The 18085-nt window shown below is 34.4% G+C and overlaps 1 protein-coding gene across 1 annotated transcript in view; it reads right to left on the minus strand.

Annotated features, from left to right (window-relative positions):
- ODF2L (outer dense fiber of sperm tails 2 like) overlaps positions 1-17412 on the minus strand; it is a 35560-nt gene extending 18148 nt beyond the window's left edge. The window contains exons 1-8 of the mRNA XM_036836755.1: positions 17144-17412; positions 11115-11287; positions 9056-9188; positions 8237-8362; positions 7156-7215; positions 6957-7028; positions 6287-6403; positions 1571-1756 (exon numbers count right to left, since the gene is read on the minus strand). Coding sequence (XP_036692650.1) covers positions 1571-1756; positions 6287-6403; positions 6957-7028; positions 7156-7215; positions 8237-8362; positions 9056-9188; positions 11115-11287; positions 17144-17158 — 882 coding nt within the window. The 5' untranslated portion in view covers positions 17159-17412. The remainder of the gene's footprint in view (positions 1-1570; positions 1757-6286; positions 6404-6956; positions 7029-7155; positions 7216-8236; positions 8363-9055; positions 9189-11114; positions 11288-17143) is intronic.
- Positions 17413-18085: the final 673 nt, after the last annotated feature.

Below are 18085 nucleotides of genomic sequence, written 5' to 3' on the forward strand. Positions count from 1 at the left end.
AAGCAATATTTTTAATATATTGAAAAAAGACTAGTTTTATTTTTATATTGTATGTAAATGAATATTAATATGCATTATAAAGTGTAAGTTGGGCAATTATATTAGAATATAAATTAAGATATTTAGAAATTTTAACTATAAAATAAGGGCTAAGAAGAAAATTTAAGACATTGATGCGATTAATTGTTGTGGGACTACTTCTAAAGGGGTAGTCAAGGAAGGCCCCTCTGAAGAGATGTCAAGTAAAAAGATACCAGAATGATTTTTAAAAGAATTAGCTATTATTGAGCCTGAGAAGAACATTACAGCCACAGGCAACAGCACAAAACAATGAAACAAACACACTCCATGCATTAGAAGAAGAGAAAGGAGGCCAATATGGCAAAAATGTAGTCTGGCCAGGCACTGTGCTTTGACATATATTTTCTCCTTTATTCCTCCTTACAATCATATGAGACAGGCAGTGTTATTATCCCCTATTATATCAATAAGGAAACTGAAGCTTAGAGAGGTTAAGTAGCTTACCCAAAGTCACAAGGTTAACAAATGGAGAAGTCTTCCTATACTATGATCTGGGGCATGGGTGACATGGTGCTAGTTAAACAGGAAAGTCCCAAGAATGTTAATGACTCAATTAGTTTTTACCACTCAAGAATATTTTCAGGCATTCAACTAGGCCTACAGCCTTATAGATTTTGCACTTAGTGCTCAATTCTTTCATCTAATTAAATTCTTCTGAATGTAGTTTAAATATTAAGAGTTTTAAAATGTTAACAGTTGAGCTTATAAAATATTAGGTTGTTTTGTTTATACAAGCATTTATGAAAGTCTGTTTTCATTTCTAAAAGTCTCTGATAATTCTACAAGCCATAGTGTAAGTTCTTAAGAGGTAGGATACCAGTGAGACATTAAAAAGAGTAAATATTTTATTAACTGGTAATTGAATAAATATAATTCATCAAAAACAACAAAACACTAAGTCCATTTTTCAACTTTGTTAATACACCCAAAGATAACTTTCACATGGTGGGTTTACGTCAGCAAATGGTTTTAAATGCATTACGGAGTTTAAGTGAATTACTGAATAAAGTCATACGGTCTAATAACATAAATCAGCATTTCCCAATCTGGTATTCCTCAGAACCAGTTCCAAGAGTTGCTTTGTGGGTAAAACAAGAGTTCTGTGGTTAAATAAGAGGTGGAAAACTCTGAATTCAATACGCTCCTTGACACTGCTTTATTTTTTCTGAAGGCCTTCTCAGAGCCTTTAATATTATGTTAATGTGCTTTAATTCAATGTTAATATGCTATTAGCACTGAAGTGGTGTTACCCTTAGTTGGCCACAGATGCTTTGGGACTTAATGTATCCTTTAAATAAAGCCCCAAGGAAATGCTGATATAATTCAATATGCAAATCTGTCATTTTATGTAATCTTTCAAAATAAAGGCTAAAGCAAAAATGTATGAGTAAAATTTTTCTAACAAAATTATTATATTAAGCATTATGAGGTTAGCTACATAAACTAAGTACATAAAACAATTCTTTAAGGAACAATGTATATAACTTACCTGCTCTCTAATTTGGGAAGTAAGGTTTTCCATGTCTCCAGTAAAATGTTTAATCCTTTGTTCGTAAATTTTAGATGCCTTTTTTAGAGCTATAGCTTTTTGCCTACTTGATTCTTTCATCGTTACAGCTTCATGCGTACTCTTTTTCAATTGCAAGTTCCATTCTGATATTTTGGCTTCTAAGCTCTAAAAAAATATTAGCAGTAATTAAATTATTTTAGAACGCCAATGTTTACATAAACATTGTTAAAATATGTAAAAATCTTCCACATAGAATTTATCAAAAGGGTTAATCATAAGATTAATAAAAAGCAAAACAGTGAAGAAAGGTGATTTCACCAGTTTATTTGTAACCAGTTATAGAATGCAAATTTAAAATGTATAAACCTATATAAAACTAATAGTACTCTTACTAAAGATACTAATATTGGTGATTATGGTAAAAACACTAATTTCCTTAAAACTTTTTTGATTAACTAGAATTTTAAAAAATTTCCCATCTAGATTATACATAGTACTAGTTACTGCAAATCGAAAAAACATAATTTAGCTGGAGACAATTCAAACAATAGGTACATAAAACTCAAAGGAATCAGTAGCTCCCCAAATATATTAGGACTCTTTAGTTAAAATAATAAATGCTTAAAGGATATACGATCGGGCTTCCCTGGTGGCGCAGTGGTTGGGAATCCGCCTGCCAATGCAGGGGACACGGGTTCGTGCCCTGGTCCGGGAAGATCCCACATGCCGCGGAGCGGCCAGGCCCGTGAGCCACAACTACTGAGCTGGCGCATCTGGAGCCTGTGCTCCGCAACGAGAGGCCGTGACAGTGAGAGGCCCGCGCACCGCGATGAAGAGTGGCCCCCGCTTGCCGCAACTGGAGAAAGCCCTTGCACAGAAACGAAGACCCAACACAGCCAAAAATAAATAAATAAATTAAAAAAAAAAAAAAAAGGATATACGATCAAAATCTATAGATCATGAAGAGTATAGATGAGATAAACATAAACTTATTTACCAAATTTTAATTTACTAGAATTAAGGAGCATGCTTTGACATTTGAAAGAGTTACATCAAGGACAATAAAAGTACTACTTTGCCTAATAAGTAGTAAGTTTGTGGAAGTTATTATTCTAAAACCACACAGGGTTCAATAAGAGTTGGGATAAAAAAAGTTAGGATTAAAAAAAGGGTAAAAAGATGTTTGAGGGCATGTTTCTATCCATTGAATTTGATAGTGTTAATTGACATGACTGTTTCCTTACATATTTCTTGAGGATATAACTAGACACAGAACGTTAGGTTGGGTGAAAGATGGATATGATTTAGTGTGATAACTCCCATGTTTTCACTTCAAATTATCTTAAGACTTTCTATTTAAAAGTATTTGAGTACTAACTATCTAAGAATTTAAAGACTTAAGATTTTAATGCTTTTACATTTTTTGAAAGTTGTGTAATTCTGAAAAGAATGTAAAATTATTACAGAATTTAAGTTTTAGTCTTCCATTCCTTGGACATTTTAATAAAAAAAAATTAAAGGACTCACAGTAAAAGATGGAGCTTTTCTACTTTTTGATCAACAAAAAGTATGCTTAAGTTCCACTAAAATTGAGATTAAGAAGTACATGCAAATCAAAACTACAATGAAGTATCACCTCACGCCAGTCAGAATGGCCATCATCCAAAAATCTACAAACAATAAATGCTGGAGAGGGTGTGGAGAAAAGGGAACCCTCTTGCACTGTTGGTGGGAATGTAAATTGATACAGCCACTATGGACAACAGTATGGAGTTTCCTTAAAAAACTAAAAATAGAACTACCATACGACCCAGCAATCCCACTACTGGGCATATGCCCTGCGAACACCATAATTCGAAAAGATACATGTACCCCAATGTTCACTGCAGCACTATTTACAATAGCCAGGACATGGAAGTAACCTAAGTGTTCATCGACAGATGACTGGATAAAGAAGATGTGGCACATATATACAATGGAATATTACTCAACCATAAAAAGAAACGAAATTGAGTTATTTGTAGTGAGGTGGATGGACCTAGAGTCTGTCCTACAGAGTGAAGTAAGTCAGAAAGAGAAAAACAAATACCGTATGCTAACATATATATGGAATCTAAAAAAGAAAAAAAAATGGTTCTGAAGAACCTAGGGGCAGCACAGGAATAAAGATGCAGATGTAGAGAATGGACTTGAGGACACGGGGTGGGGGAAGGGTAAGCTGGGACGAAGTGAGAGAGTGTCATGGACATATATACACTACCAAATGTAAAACAGATAGCTAGTGGGAAGCAGCCACATAGCACAGGGAGATCAGCTCGATGCTTTGTGACCACCTGGAGGGGTGGGATAGGGAGGGTGGGATAGGGAGGGTGGGAGGGAGACGCAAGAGGGAGGAGATATGCGGATATATGTATATGTATAGCTGATTCACTTTGTTATAAAGCAGAAACTAACACAGCATTGTAAAGCAATTATACTCCAATAAAGATGTTAAAAAAATAAAATTAAATTAAGTTAAAAAAAAAGAAGTACATCTTAAACAGGATCTAAAGACTTGATCTCTTTGAAAAGTCACTTGGTAGACTAAGAGAAGAAGCAAAACATTCCTAAATTGTCTTTAAAAATCTATCTAAACTTAAAAATCCCACAAAACGTTTTAATACGTAGTTGGGGAAAACATTTAAAATAAGTATAAAAAGGCTACTTAAGAGAAGTGAAGAACCCTCTCCACCAACCCAAGAAATACAGCTGTCATTCCTCTAAAAAACCGCAGGGTGTCATCATCACATCATGAAAAACAGCTACGTTTTCAGTTAAAAAACCTTTATCACTAAAGGTGAAATAAATTTTTTTGAACAAGGTTCCAGTCAAGACTTTAGCACTAGATTTATCAAATCCTATGCCTGAACACTATTAGGAAGTGTGCTGAAACTATCAAATTATTTTTATAGTTTCAAAATAACCCCTTCACAGTCATTTGCCAAATGAATGGACATATATTTAGAGTCAACTATTTGCCTTTTCCTATTTCCAAAGAATTATATTTGCAGCATATTATAAAGATAATTATTCTCTGTCTCTTCTAAAATGTGAAAATATTCTAACTCTAATTACTATAGTTTAAAGATCTAGGAGGAAAAATGAGTTCAAAGTACCTTTGGGGTAGTTCTCAGAGAATTATAATGTAATTAAAAATTTTAAAAGACCCAATACAATTTTTAGTCATCAACAATACTAAAAAAATGAAATTTATATTGCTAAACTGATTTAGTTCATTGTGTTTGTAGTCTTAAAGAAAAAAAAAAACTCGTTAAACCTAAATAAATTCCAAAACTGTGTGTTAGAAGGAATGTAAAAAAATCCATGACCTAATGCAACTTCCTCTAATCATTTCTAAACAGTAGCATTTTGTAAGGGAATGTGAACTCAAAGTATTAGACAGGTGAATATCATGGCAAAACTTAGGATTTTAGCCTTATATTCACTCTTCTAATTATCTAAAAAGGAACTGTTAAACTTAACTTTAAAAAGTTATTTAATATTTCATTTTTAAACTGAAGAAAATATTTTCAAGAACTTCCCCAACTGCTATTTGAGGACAAAATTAAAAATTGTGTAAGTAAGATAAACTGAAGTATATGATCTGAGATGTTAAATTACATGTATTCTCTTGTATTTACCATGACAGAGCAAGGCAATTTCAACTCTAGTTCATCTGCAGTGCCCTAGAACACCGATGCAAAAAACACAGGGAATCTTTGGGGGAAAGTGCTTAAAAGCACCTGTAGGCAGACAAAAGACAAAATTTATATCCCCCATAAGCCTGCTTAATGTCCCTTTGATGGGCAAAAGCTTTTTGCCATTGAAGAAAAAATAAACAACCCCCCATATGCAGTCTTGAAACATGTGCCTGGACTGCAGACATCTGCCATGATTCAGGAGGATAAAAGCAAACAGAAATTTAACACAGAAGTCCTCACGCTCAGTGAGGTTTGCCTTTACACACTTCTTCCAAAAGCGAGAACACTGCTTCTTCTCCGTTGGCAAAAATAACGACAGTAGATCCAGTTAGCTTGTGTCATACCACAGCAACCTCAAACTCTCAGCTCAAAGTGACTGTGAGACTTCCACCAAGAATATTTAAACTGCTCAGTTTAAACCGGAAAACTCCTCTTAATTATCCTGCTAAACTGTGTAACAAGGAGGTTACTCAATTATCTAAACACCAAGGCTAGGTTAACTGATCTTAACGTTATTACCATTAGTATATTATCTGCTTACTAAATACGTGTGATAGTATGTACGTATACATACAGATGCATAAAAGACTAAATACTATATACCAAATATTAATGGTTTCAGTATTTTAATTTTCTCTTTTATATTTATCAAATTTTCCAAATAAACATAAATTAACTGATAATAGGAGAGATTTTTAAAGTAATTCGAGCTTTATAAATCCTTCTCAGATTGGTACTAAAAAGTCACAGCATTTTTTCTTTTTTTATATTGGTATTTGGAGTCAAATCTTTAGACAGACCAGAAATCTTAAGATTTACCTCAAATATGTACTTCCCATGGCAACACTTAAATTGAATTCTTTCAAAACCACTAAGTTCCAGAAATAAGGAAAGACTTTATTGTTGTCCATTACTTTTATCAATTAAACTATAAAAATGGGTGAATATTTATAACCTTTATGTGTTCTTTTAATTTATCATTCTCTGCTTCCTTTTTATGAATTTGGAACTGTAGTCGTTCATGTACTACTTTTACTGATTGTGAAAGCCGGCTTGCTTTCAAAGCATTTGCCTATAAGAGAAAACAAAACAAAGCAAAAAATGTGTTATTTGATGTATTTCTTCACAATGTTAAACTTTACGGTACTTAGACATGATCTAAAAAGTTGCTAAAGAGCAAAGTACAACACTTCCCCAATTACAAATGGATTTTATATAAAACCAGGGGGATGTTTTCTCCTCCCCTTTTTTATTTAATAACTCCTAATTATCTCTTTTTAAAAGTTCCTATCTATCCTTCTAAGTAAAATTATGGGTATCTCTAAAATGCTCCTACAAACACAGAAATTCCTTAATTTATACTAAAATTGAAATATATATTTATACATAGGTCCCTGACTTAGGCCAAGTACCCTGAAGGAAACACCACAAAAATCTAAAAAGAAAAAAAAAAAACTCTAAAAAATTAAGATATTATATTTGATGCATAAAACTTGTAAAAATGTCCAAATAATCTAAAAATCTTTCTATATGTATTTATGAGGATATGGGGGCCAGGATGGAAAGAAGAGAAAGAGGGAGTCAATATTAAGAAAATTTGATGAATTAGCTCAAAATTTGCTTACCTTTTCATTCTGAAACAAACAAGAAAGTTCTTGGATATAGGTCTCCTTTTCAAGTAACTTCGTCTTAAGATTCTTCAGCAAATATAATGTAAAAGTTAGAAATATCACAACTTGGATAATGTTGGCTAATTTTATAAAACCAACCAGCATACAAACAAAAAATTTCAGAAAATTAGACACCAAGTCTAAAAAGACTTACAGTGTTTTCACTTTCATTATCAGCTAGCTTCTCTAACAAGTTGGATAAACTGTCCCCTCTCTGGAAAAAAGAAGTTGTAAATCAGTGTTCACAAACTATATTTCTCTACATAAAAAAGTAGAAAATGGAATAAGCATCACTTAAGAAATTAATATGGACAACTACTATGCATAGTTCAGTTTTTTAAAAAGTTAACCATCAGAAAGGTTTTTGCTTAAGTGTTCCAAATCAATTTTTATCCACAATTTATGAAATCAGTTAATTTACTAAATTAATTTCTAAATAATGCCTCATAAAGTACAAGCCAATGAAATAAAAATCTTGTATACAAAGGAGGCTCACAATGCTGATTGTAAACAGGTAAAAATTATAAACAGCCTAAAGTCTAGCAAAAAGAAATGTTTTAAAGTATTACAGCAAGTCAATAACAGAATTCCTTGTAGATATTTTAAATGAGAACGAAAAATGTTTATTCATTTTGAGGGTCATACATACTGTATGACTTCATTTATATGAAATATCTGAAATCAGCAAATCCATAGAGAAAAAGTAGATAATGGGCTAAAGAGGGGTAGTGGGGAGAGGAAGTAAAATTCTAAAGGGCAATGGGTTTCTTTTTGTAGTGATGAAAATGCTCCAAGGTTGATAGTGGTGATGGCTACACAATTCTGTGAATATACTAAAAATCACTGAATTGCATACTTTAAACCGGTGAACTGTACGGTATGTGAATTATATCTCAGTGAAACTGTTAAAAAAGGAATATATGAATGTATAAATACAATGTAAACAAGGGCTTAAATTCTAAGAGTATTTTATTGTAATCAACTGAAATGAAGTATAACAAATAATGAAAGTTTTTGAGATTGAAAATAAAAATATATTTTCTATAAAAATATGCTTTCATGTAAAACTGTTCATGAAACATTGAAAGTGGGGGTTAATGATTGCCATTTCAAACAAAAATTCAAGAATCATTTCCATTTCAAATATACCAATATTTTAATTTCTACAGTTCAAGAAATAATATACCCTTCAAGTGAGAAATATCACTATTAAAATAGTGCTTAGTATTTCTTACTTGTTGGTGTTCTGTCTTTCTAAGAAGATGTTCTAAAGTTTGTTTTAAAAGTTTAAAAGTGTCTAATTCTTTTCTTAGTATTTCCTTCTGTTTAGAAATCTTCAAATTGGATGCAGAAAGATCAGTCTGACAAAAAAAAGAAGCACATAACACATTTTAAGACATAGCATTAAGACACTCTAAAATATAATACTATTATCAAAGAATACTTTTTCCTAGTAATAAAATCATTCTTTTGCACATAGTAGTAGTAAGATATGCCAAACTTTTCAGCAGTAAATAGTATATGTTACATGGCTCTAAAGTAAAATGAAATCAAAATAAGGGCTTAAACCCTAAAGTATTTCAGGCATTTATTTTAATAAAATAGAATACAATCTATTTTTTTGTCCTTAACTCAAACTTTAGTACACTGAACTTTTAGAATAGAGGTTTCTAGTCCACACAATACTATAGAAAATATATTTCATCTCTCAAGAGTGAAAGTGAAGAGTGAGAGTGAAGAATATTTTAAATTCACTCTTGAGAAAAGTTGACTCTAGTTCAACTCAGGTAAGGCAAGCACCAAAGTACTTTCTAGTCAAGCACCAAGGTACTTTCTAGCTTAGCATCTCATCAAGTACATGCCTGAGATTATCTTTGAGGAAAAGAATTGCAATTAATGACATAGGAATGAAGAACACTAATAAACCTGCATTTTTTTATATCAAATACCAGTATGTGAGCATAACTACTACAAGATATGAGACCTCAGTTAATGCATTCTGAGTATTATCCTAGCTTCTCATTTTATTACACATTCACTAGGCAAGTACTCACATTTTCAAAACTAATCTCTTCAATGGTGTCCTTAAATAACGGCAAAAGTAATTCTACAGAACAAGTTGCTAACTCGGCTTCCTTAAATGTTGCTTCCAATTTGGTCTTCTCATTTAGGATGTCCTGCTTTAGGCTAATTAGATATGCACAAATAAAATTTAAGTTAAAGCTGTTATATAAACTAGTTATGCTTTTTATGCAAACAGAGCATAGCATGATTAAATACTACAGTTCTATAAATTGCTCTGCAAAATATAACAGTAAATTGTCACTGAAAATGTATGAATTTTTTCTGTACTTCCATATTTTTTCTACACTTAACTATACATGGAAAGACAGTTTTTAAAATGTTAAGATATGTAAAACACAAAGACTACCAACAGCAATGTATCCCTGTGCTATTTGATAATTATTGAACATCTCTTCTCCGATTTGTAAAATGATTTGTGTGAATGTGTTCGTGTCTTTTTTTCTTCCCTTCCTTCTCCCTTACTCCAAAGCCAAAAGATTTGTCTTCCTAGACCTTATTCCAGAATGCTTTCTTGAAACTTGTTTTTCACAAAAAAAATTCCTCCAGAAAAATGTGTAAGCTAAACAAATGGAACACAAAATACTAAACCTCTCCAGATATCTAAAACTCCTTCACATTTGGCTTTATAAAACATTATTATCATTCAAAACAAAACTGATAATATTTGCTTTCTTGATTACGTTTTACACAGACATTACTGTGTAAATGTCATTACTGTATCACTGTAAGATACATTTTTGGGTATGTGGGCTCACATTTTTACATCCCGAAATTGGGATGCTTCTTACAATCTTGTCAGTCTGGAAGCAGTCCTGAGCTGTCTTTCCTGTACAGGTCCAGAACTTACAGAATGAGCATCCAATGTTTTGAAGAATATCCCAGAGATGAGGTACAGCACTTTTTTAATCCGTAACAACAACGGGTCATAGAGAGGGATTGGAGGAGTTGTTGAAGTAGGAATGTTTAGCAACATTCTAGAAGCAAGACCCCAAGGTAGGCTTGCTGTATATTGTAAGAGCCCATCACCAATAAATTTCATTTCAGTTATAGATGCTCCTAAGAAATACCAGTACATATCACCAATACTCTTAATAGCAAGGATAACTCTGAGTCAAAAAGTGACTCATAAGAGTTGGACTTTGAGTATAAAGAAGTTTTGAGAATACCTTACCTACTTTATTTCATTCACATTTTATTTTTATATAAGCACAGAGTTATTTGGACTAAAAATCTATGTTTAAGTTTGAAGGAGTTTTTTCAATATTTATAAATAAAATTCCAAGCAATAAGAAAGCATTGTGTCTTTCTTTAATTGACACCTTTTTTCTTTTATGGAACATAATGTAATGGCTCAGCAACAATGAATGGCATCTTAGAGGCTATGTCTCTAAGAAGCAGACTGTATTCTTAAGCACCACTTAAGGTGTCTTAAAATGATGGGCCCAATGAAGACGCTTGCTACAAAAGACAGCTATCATTATTAAAAACCATGTACAGAAAGTCAAGAATGATTATATATGACCAAACATCATTTTCATTTAAGCTAAACTAGAAGTTGGACTATACTATCCATAGCAACAAGCATGGTATTTTAAGACTGTCATTTTGGGGAGCAATGAGTCATACAAATAACAAGTGCACTCGCCATACTAAAGAAGCAAAATATGACAGGTATTTGTTAGATAGCAATATCCCAAATGACATTGATTTAGTACTCATTAACCATATTTCCAATATTCCATAGTATTTATATTTTCATTTACATCAGTTAAAAAGATATATACTTTACAAATTTTTTTATAGGTAAGGTTTTCATTTTTAGTTGCTTTCATTAAAATTCCAAAATAACTAGGCAAATTCTGCTAAATGAGTACATCTGTAATCAGATTAAATAAATATAAATTACTAGGCCGTTAGATGATATTCTTGAAAGAATGCTGTATTTGATTCAAATAATTTACAGTATGGACAAAACATGAAACCCTGAAATCAAAAAATTAAGATATCCCCTGCTATTGTTGAGAATACCAGCTGAGATGACTTTCACTGGCATGCCGTGGTAAATGTTCTTTCTCTGGTATACTTTTAAAATGGGAAAAGAGTTCTTCTGAATGACTTCCATCATTTGCAGGCTTCTCCATAAATTCGGTAAATGGATTTATAGGTGGCTTCCACAACAAGTTCTCCACATAAGCTGAAATCTAGGAAATATTTTATTTATTAAACATCATTTCAGTAGATTCTTTTTTTCTGCTATTACCCAATAAGATAAAAATCCTAAAGATCTGTAAAAGAATAATATTTCACAGACAAACTTGAAATTATAACTGCTACTCATTGTGATACTAATTCAAAATAGTATCAAAATTGCATAGCATAATCATTCAACGATTGCCAACTTCCATACACAGTTTCCAAAAGGCCCACTATTTTCTACATACTCACAAGAATGTAGAAATTATTATTAGTCTATTTCTTGAAGTATTATAATAACATCCTAATCCAATCGGACTAGAAAATGGATATAAAAACCATAGAATAACTATCATTCTCAGCTGCATTAGATTTATCCAACAGGAAATGTATGTTATTCATGCCTGTAACAGTAAAAATTTAAGATACTTTTGAAAGTATTTGGCAACAATAGCTACAAAGAAGATAAGTTATTTTTTTAAAGTAGAGTTTTCAATATTAAATTCATTTATTCCTATAAATAAATCATATTTTTAAAAAAAGCTCAATCTAGGATATTCTTTGGTGATAATGAATGGACAGATGACATTACTTCTAAGTTTTACTAAATAATCTAATTGTTTCCTCTCAAACTTGGAGATGTCATTTTTAAAATGTGAATACTTATGAATTTCTTCAAAACGATTCCATTTTAAGTAATGAGTTAGTGTTTTGGCAGTCATTAAGGCTGTATTTTTTCAAATCTAATAGATGGAAATGTGTCTCCCTGACTTTAATTTGTTTATACAAAATCAAATGTCATATTTAAGGTTTTCTGCATTTTTTCAGAGATATTTTACCTCTTTGTAATTTATTTTTATTTATCTGTATCATAAAATACATATGTTCAAGAATTTTCAATACTTTAAGTAGATGTGAAATTAAAGGTTGAAAATTATTCACTGTATTTAATTAGCAATTCAGAAATCCTTTCAAATGTCTGTAAAAATTTATCTATTATTTTTGTCCAAAGGTTCTATATACCAGAAAGATAAATATTTAGGATACAGGCCAGTGAAAAGCATCCTCATATTTTTTCAATACTAGCAACTCATGTCAAAATGGAAATGTTGAATAAGATACATATAGTCTAAGATGATCTACCTGAATGCTGCAAACACGCATCTGTTATTAGGACATAACAACATTTTGAGCTATTGGTAGCCCAGAAAAATTAAAAACATATGGATACACAAAATCAAATGAAAAACCAAACCTAAAGGTGAAGAAGAATATGCTTGGATAAGTCACTGCCGTCAAGAAAATTATCATCTACTGATTTGTTCAGTTTTGGTACTTATCTTTTGTCCATTCACTTGTTTAAATATTCGTCTCTCTGTACAACGGAATCTCAAAAAAGAATGTCTTATTTATTGGAATCCTCAGCACCTATAAGCCTTGTAAAAGCTAAGCAATATTTCAAGGAGAGGACTCAAGGCTTAGAGCAATTAATGAATATGATGAATAAAGACTGCTGTTTTTTTCTTATCTTTTCAGGGATCATTAAAAGAAAAATAGTTCATATATTTAAAAGTTCACAAATCAGTGTAAGAAGATAAAGATCTTCAATTTATTGAAAACATTTTATGAGGTAAGATTCAGTTTGGTATCAGTACTTTAAATGAGTTCTTGCTTGGCTTTGTGGGCTATTGGCAGCTATTTATATAATTTTTCTTAAGTTTTGTCACATGATAAAATCATACAACATAAGTAACTGTATCTTATCTTAAAGGGTAAACAAATGAAAATAGGGATTTTTAGAACGACTTTTAGCCCAACATTCTAAAATGTTATCTTCATTACTGATTTCTCAAAACGTGAAACAGAGAACTGGGTATGTCTCAAATATTTGCAGAGAAATTATCAACTATCATATTCTCACAATCTAGAAATGAATATAGGATAAATACTGTTGAGAGGTTCCAAGGTACTCCACTATTTTTGTGTTGTGACAATACTTTAACCAAAAACATATGTGTGCTGAACAATGTAATAATTTTCTTTAGCAAAAAAATCCTGCCTTTATAAAAAATGCTATCATTTTGGGAGACCAAATGTATTCTTGCGTGGAAAAGCAGACATTTCATAAGAAAATGTTTTCAATTATGTAGAATAAACTGCCAATTTACAAATGTATTATACTTTTGTATAACTTGTTAGTGGTGAAACAAAGACACATATTCTGCACACATACTTAATGATCAAATCCCTAAAGAATAGCAATTTAAAATATTTTTAATGTTTAAAGAATTAAATTTCCCATATAGAAATGACTTTATCAGTCCCCTACCCAAAAGGCATGTACTTAAAGCTTTTTCCAGGTGTGGTCACGGGTTTATGCTGATCCAGCTACACTCACTAAACTATGTTCCATTTTGGCCAACAACAAGCATTTGAGGGATGGCTGTTCAGGGACCATGATGCTGGCCATGGTAAGAGAAAAGAAAGATTGTGACCTTCCGCAGCACCTAGATTGTTCTACGTAAACTAACCAGCTCCAAGTATGTATTCAAAACTAATCTCTCTAAAGAGACTAGCGTATGAATCTTGCAGATTCAATTTGTTTTGCCAAACACTAATCCTTGGAAAACTAGTTCCCACTGGCTTCAAACAAAAGCACACAGCTTACACTGAAAAATTCACTATGAAATATTCAGCAAAGAATACCCAGTAGATACAGGAATGTTGCTAATTTCCCACACTACTCTAAACACTTGTCAAAAGTTTACTAGAGAAGTAATTGTATGCCTTTTTGGACTCCATAGTGAAAAAAAAAGGTATACGAAATTTGGAAGTAGGCAGAGTAAAAATAACCAGAAGTGGAAAACTGATCTTATCAGTAAAGGCTATCAAAACTGGAAAAAACATTTTCTGATATAGAGAGATTAACTTTGAAAAGTAATTAGCTAATGCTTCTGTCCACTGAATAAAGGAACTTAAAAATAAAAGGGTTGCAGATTGGATAATACGGGGGAAAAAAGTTGACAGGAAGAGTGACTGATTTGTAAATAAAGGATACATACATACTTTCAAGGCCCAAGTCCTCCCTCCTCCTCAAAATGTTCCTCTGACTGATCCAGCCCACCAAGAATCCTAAACATCTAATAATATTCTCAGAATCATACAGTTTAGAATTTAATTGCTCCATAAATGGTAATATTTTAGTTCTTTAAACTTGCTACTAAATCTGTGAGGGCAAATATACCCATCACCATCTACCCTCAAAAATTAATCAGTGAGAGGCATAGGTTAGGTTCCAATATACAAGTTAGGGTCACCAAATAATTTATTGTTCAAACTGAAACACTTTTGAGAGGAAGCCCCACAGAGAACCCAATTATCCAGAAGATGGGACTAAAGATGTTGAGAACATTGTCTAACCCCAAATAGTCAGCATCCTTTATCAGATAAACATAAAACATTTTCCTTCCCTTCAACACGAGGACAGCATGAGGACATGCTGCCATTTATTAACAGCATTCACTGACCAAAAACCTACACTGTTGCTATTATCATCCAAAGGCTACACATTGAAGAAACCAAGTTTTAGAAAACAGCTTGACCGAGATTACAAGTAAGAAAGTGGTGGAACTCAGTTTTGAACCAAAAGCCATCAGGTACTGAAATATAAATATAAGAATCTACACAGCTGAAAGTAACATACAAACTTCCCTTTTATAAGAGTGTTTTAGCACACTCATAAATTCAGTTTATATTTTTAAAAAAATGAAAATTGTTCTGTACAAGGAAATGAAGGATGAATAAGATTAAGCTCCTTGAAGGCACAGACTACAAGTCTAAAGAGAGAGCAGTGAGCAGACCACTAAAATCCAGTGTGCTAAAGACCATGACGGGGACTCATCAGGTACCGTGAAAGCAACTGGCAGGATCCTGGGAGACTTCCCAGAGGTGGATCCTCAGTGGAGTCCAGCAGAGCAAGTTTGAGCTTGGCAAAAGGGAACAGAAAACAGGCATTCCGGATAGAGGGTAAAGTACCAGCAAGAACAAGGAATCATGACGGAACACGATTTGAAAGGGCACGTGGCAAAAGATGAGACTGGACACATCAAAGTAGTCACTGTATACCAAGCTCAAGAGCTTGAATTTTTTCCTAAAGGTTAAGACAGACCATTAAATAATTTTAAGCAGGAGAATGACAGATCAGAAGTGCATCTTTAAAAGGTAAGTCCAGTGGTGTTTTGGAAAATGGACTAGGCATATGGAGGAGAGGAGAGGAGAAGCAGTGATCAGGTTATTAGGGTCCCAAGAGAGATGAAATTCCAACATTCTTTTCCAACAAAAATTTTTGAAGAAATCAAAAGTTGTTGCCACTGGTGATTTAAAAAAAAAAACACATGAAAAACAATGAAGGAATTAGAATACAGGAATAGCAGGAGATCAGTATGCAAAGAAATGATCAAATGTAACCCCTCATTTACCCATGACCATCTGAATGGATTGCTCCACATCTAAGTTGCAGGAAATGATTACTTATCCCTTTAAATACAAAAATTAATTTAGACCAGTTTGAAGAAAATCTTTTAAAAGTATGTATTATTTCTTCCTTCTCAGAGTACAGATAGACTGAACATAATTTAACCATTCCTGATGACCCAGAGGCAGCATATTAAAAAGAAAGAACACTGGGCCAGATTCATCAGTTCACAGTCCTTATGAGCCACCTGACACAGACAACCCTTAGCTTCAATAGCCCTTTGGTTCTCTCTTCTACAAAATGAGCATAAGCTTTGCCAGCCAAAGTTGCCGTGAGGTTTGAACAGAATGAAGTAGAAACACTTACAGGTGGGGGGTTTTGTTTGTTTAATATAGGACCCCTTTGGTCACTCTGTTGGGGCTGCTTTCCCACCAGGCCGTCTCTTTAATTTTTTTCATCTTAAAAAAAAAAAAATCATCCTGAGTCAATCACCATTCCTGAAATTACTTGCAGGCCTGAGTTATCTGTATAGAACCAACTGTTAACTTCAAAACAATCCTTTCAAAATCTATTCTTTGCAGAATTATTACAAGTCATTTTCAATGTAGTCAAAAATTGACTGAGTTCTACTAAACCAGAGCCCAGGAGAACAATTATTGACTTCCAACAGAACTGTGCCCAAGGGGATAGATGTTTTGTCAACCTCAAGCTGCTATACCCAGCTCCTTGGGTCTCAGTCACTTGCACAAACTAAGCAGTGATTAGTAGCAATATAAACAAAGCCATTTTCTCATACCTCTGGGTGTTTGAGATGCAAAAACTATCCTATTAATACACATCAATTGTGAAATTAGAAGAAAAAGAGAAGCAAAAAATGGATACCTGGCTGTTAAGGGCCATGACAAACATTGCCGTGACAATCTTATTAAAGCAGATAGGTATCAAACACATTTTAAAAGCCGACAGGCTTACCGCAGTCTATTCCTTTAACCATAACTAACCAAGTGGTGCTTAAAACTACTCCAAGAACCTCATTCATTCAAAAACACCTGAAACCTTACTATGTGTGAGGTGATAGGGAAACTTGGTCTCTGCAATAGACTTTATCCCCAACACCAGCCAAAGTCTGGCTATGGTTTCCTCACTAAACAAGCATCACTTACTGACCACCTACTCAAAACCTGGCACTGGTTAACTTAGTCTCTTTTATTACAACCACTCTAGTGGCTTATCCTCCTCATTTTACACATAAGGAAACTGAAGGCAGTAACGTTAGTGACCTGCCCAAACCACACACTTAAAGGAATAGAGGCTGCACTCTAGGACACTGGAGAAGGAATTATTTCCTGAGGCTTGGGGTATTCTTTACTTAAGGAGCCCCGGAGCTTACCAGAGTCTGGCACATTATATGGTGGGCATTTAAAAACCAGCCGAATAAGTAAGAGAGCACTATTTCGGTAAGAAACGATGCAGTGCCCGGAGCCGGCCGGGTCAGGGCTCCGTCCTGGACAAGCCCACCTCGGCTAAGATCTGCCCTGCTGTCCCAGGGACCACACACTTCCTCGCTGCCTTTCCCAAGCCCAGGCTGTCTGTCTGGGGGGAGAGGACGGTGCAGGCAGAAAGCGCCTGAGGTCAGTTTTGGGTGGACGCGGGGGCCTCTCACTTCCGTGACCCACCGTGGCCACCCCCCCCCCCCGCCCGCGGTAAATAACCCTCGGCCAAGCCGAGGAAGCTTGCTTCCCCTTCCAAAAGCACGCCGACGTCCCTACCGCTGCGTCAGTACGTCGCCGTGACGTCAGCCCGCCGCCGCTCCGCTGTGAAAGGGGTCCGCCGGGGCCGCCAAGGCTGACGCTCGGCGAGTGTTAGTGCAAGCCGCCCGTGAGCATACCTGTGTTCTCCAGCCCTGGGTCGGCTAGAACGGAGCGGGACGCGGCGGGCAGTGCAGTGGGTGAAAGCTAGGAAGGAAGGCAAGGACTCGACGCGGGAAGCAGGCGAATTCCTACAACGGCTTCCAGTGGCAGAATGCCCAACAAGGTGCAAGCTGGACAACGCGGAGTTGGTAACCAGCAAGTAGCTTCTCTGGCAACGGCCGCCCCACCCCTTCCGTCGGGCTCGCAGCGGCGCAGCCAATTGGCCGAGCTCGGGAAAGCGAGCGCCGGCGTCTGCTGCTATTGGCAGGAATGAGGGGGCGGAGCCCGGGGGAGGAGCTTTGTCTCTCTGTAGCTTCTCCCGATGAACTCCCCCGACCCCGCAACCGTTTGTTTTCCGAGAAGGGTAGCATTTGTGTGTAGTTACCAAAAAAATCTTAACTGAGTTCAACCAGAAAGGGAAA

Source organism: Balaenoptera musculus, chromosome 1 (assembly GCF_009873245.2).
Source record: "Balaenoptera musculus isolate JJ_BM4_2016_0621 chromosome 1, mBalMus1.pri.v3, whole genome shotgun sequence".
Classification (NCBI taxonomy): domain Eukaryota; kingdom Metazoa; phylum Chordata; class Mammalia; order Artiodactyla; family Balaenopteridae; genus Balaenoptera; species Balaenoptera musculus.